Below are 3,046 nucleotides of genomic sequence, written 5' to 3'. Positions count from 1 at the left end.
TTTCTCATTGATATTAACTGGGATACAGTACGAGTTACATATACCCCATCTTTCGGTGTTTTTAGTTTACTTTTTATTACAGAGTATTATGAAATGTTTCGTGAGTACTGTTTAATCTAAATATAAAATAATGTTATCTGAAATGTAATGTAGTTAATGAACAATTTTATTATCAAATAAAATAAAATGTGTGAGGGTTGGTTTTAATATTAAATTAACTTAATTGAAATACGACATGACTGAGGTTTAATTTTATTGTTAAATTATGTTAATTTAAACAAAAGTTTAATAAGGTTTGTTTTAATTTTAAATCATGTTAACTGAAATATAACAGGATCAAATATTATTATCTTAATTTATTGATATTATCACTAAATTCAAATTCTATTAGTGAACGATATAAGGAGGAATACAGTATGACAGAAGTGAAACCTTACTATTGAAAGGTCTTAACTTTGATGCCATCTGATTAGTTTTTGTTTTGTTGCCCGGCGATGTGAACAATAAACCAACATATTTAAAGTACAGTGACTCTAAGACAAATATAAACGAGTAACTTAATTTTATTATTCAAACATTTTAACTAGAAGACCAGAAAATGGTTAAATGTTATCACTTAATGAAACTAACAGGAATAAAATACGATTTAAGTTAAACTTTCAGTGATATTAAACCTAAACAGGAATATAACGCAACTAAAATACATTATGTTTGATGTTCTATTAAGCACTCAAAGGTTTTAGGTAGAATAGAATATGAAAACCTGAAAAATAGCATGATCAAAATTAGATTAAGCACATTTGATGTTATTAATTAGAATACACAATAGCTAGAGCTTAATTACATGCACATTTGTATTAACCCGAATCTGATACGACTAAAGTTTCACTTACAACTCAATAAAAATCAAATTAAATATGACTAAAGTTTAACTTACAACTCAATAAAAATCAAATTAAATATTACTAAAGTTTAACTTACAACTTAATAAATAATCAACTAAAATATGATTAAAATTTAATAAAAATTCGACATTATTAACAGAAAAATAATTAAAGCTTGATTAAGCTATCAGCAATGATTACTGGAATTAGATATTACAAAAGGTTCATTGAGCACTCAGCTATAATAACTGGAATAAAATATGACTAAAGGTTAATTAATCACTCGCCAATAATTACTAGAATAAAAGATAAATAAATATTGATGAAGCACTCGAAAATATTTACTGGAATAAAATATGCATAAAATTTATCTTTCCGAGTTTTAGACTTACCATCCAGTAACGTTAGCAGGAATGTCACACAAAGACAAGAAAGGGTTAAAGACGAGACCTTCGTCACAACTCAACAAGCGAGGAACTCTTCTGGTACCAATGGTATCGTTGTTGTCTACCACACACACGAACAGCTTTTTACAATCTGAGGAGTGAGGGTAGCGTGGGTTGCCGAAGAGTCGAATTTCCTCGGGAGTTGGTTCAGGACATTGGAAACCCAGAAATGCTGAATTAAAGCAAATATATTTTTGGTCAGAAAAGTGAAGCGAAAAACACAATATGAATTGAAAAAACAAAACAACAATGAAAAAACATTTAAGCACGGAAAGTTATCTAAAGCATATACAGCCTTGAATCTTGAGTAATTTTTATCCTCAATCAACTCGGTTATTCGGGAAAATGTACCTTATAAATAGTAGATATGATTTATTATTATTTCGTAAGCGAAGTCATAGTAGATAATTGACATTGTTATCAAACAGTGTCAGTTAACTTATTGCAAAACTACGGAATGGATTATCTGTGGTCTGCCTATTGAAAGTATCAAACCCAATTTTTAGCGTTATAAGCCATGGTTAGCAATGATATTAGTCTTGCCGTGATGCTACCAACCAATTAAATACCTTTTTGTTTGTTCGTTTTTAAGCACACAGCTATAAAATGAGTTATCTGTGCTCTGCCAATCACGGGTATCGATACTCGATTTTTAGCGTTATAAGCCCTCAGTAACGTAACTTAACGAATACAATTCTTAGTGCATTAAACACCTCCTGTTGTTGCGAATTATCTCAGGATAATTACTTCTAACATTTTGTTTTAGTTCGTTCGTTCGTTTGAAGTTAGCACAAAGTTACACAATGGGCTATCTGTGCTCTGCCCACCACGAGTATCGAAACCCGGATTCTAGCGTTGTAAGTCCGCAGGCATACCGCTGTACCATTGTGCCCTTTATTTTTCACAACTCAATCAAAACCAAGATAAACATGCGATTTTAATATATATGTAAATATAAACATTATTTGAACAGTTAAGTTAATATCTATATCAAAAGGAAGGACTACGTTAAAAACAGCAAGACCAAATCTATGAGGAAATAAAACATATCTGTAATACTAAACAAGCCTTTATAAAAGCACAATGTTACATAACCAAACTAAAGTCAGCAGGGCACAGGTTACAATGTGGGAAATATAAGACGCGTCCCGGTCTTTGGAGGGGACTAAGGAAGTAAGTTCCGCATATCAATGGGTATACAATGTCTACCAGTCTTAACCTCCGTTCGTAAAGCCCTGTCACTTCTCTGTGGCCCTGATGATACATGTCAGAGTTAATAACAATCGGTTCAGTGTTTGGCCAATTATAGATGGACACACACGCATACAGGTTTTTGTCAAATAATAGTTTATAGATATAAGTGTATTTGTGTATGTACGTACGGTTTAGTTCAAAGCCATCAATACACTGACACTACAAACACAAAAACGTTGTAGTAAAATCAAACTACAGCTTAGCAGACTTGATGGCAGCAATACAATAGCAGCAAAAGAAACAAGAAGAACGAGAAAATGAACGAGAAAAGAAACAAGAAGAACGAGAAATTAAACAAGAAGAGAGGTTACAGCAGTTGTTAGAAGAAAAAGAAAATAAACAAGAAGAAAGATTACAGCAGTGGCAAGAAAACCTACAACAATGGCAGCTTGAACAGCAAAATAAACAGATTACAGCAGTGGCAAGAAAACCTACAACAATGGCAGCTTGAACAGCAAAATA

The 3,046-nt window shown here is 31.7% G+C and overlaps 1 protein-coding gene across 1 annotated transcript in view; it reads right to left on the bottom strand.

Moving 5' to 3' along the window:
- Positions 1–3,046, bottom strand: part of LOC106457610 (protein obstructor-E-like) — a 21,218-nt gene that overhangs the window by 1,919 nt on the left and 16,253 nt on the right. The window contains exon 4 of the mRNA XM_013917048.2: positions 1,277–1,502. Within this exon, the coding sequence (XP_013772502.2) occupies positions 1,277–1,502 (226 nt within the window). The remainder of the gene's footprint in view (positions 1–1,276; positions 1,503–3,046) is intronic.

Source organism: Limulus polyphemus, unplaced genomic scaffold, assembly GCF_000517525.1.
Source record: "Limulus polyphemus unplaced genomic scaffold, Limulus_polyphemus-2.1.2 Scaffold351, whole genome shotgun sequence".
Classification (NCBI taxonomy): Eukaryota; Metazoa; Arthropoda; class Merostomata; order Xiphosura; family Limulidae; genus Limulus; species Limulus polyphemus.
The sequence above is the reverse complement of the archived record's forward strand: the minus strand, read 5'-3'. Positions and strand labels throughout refer to the sequence as shown.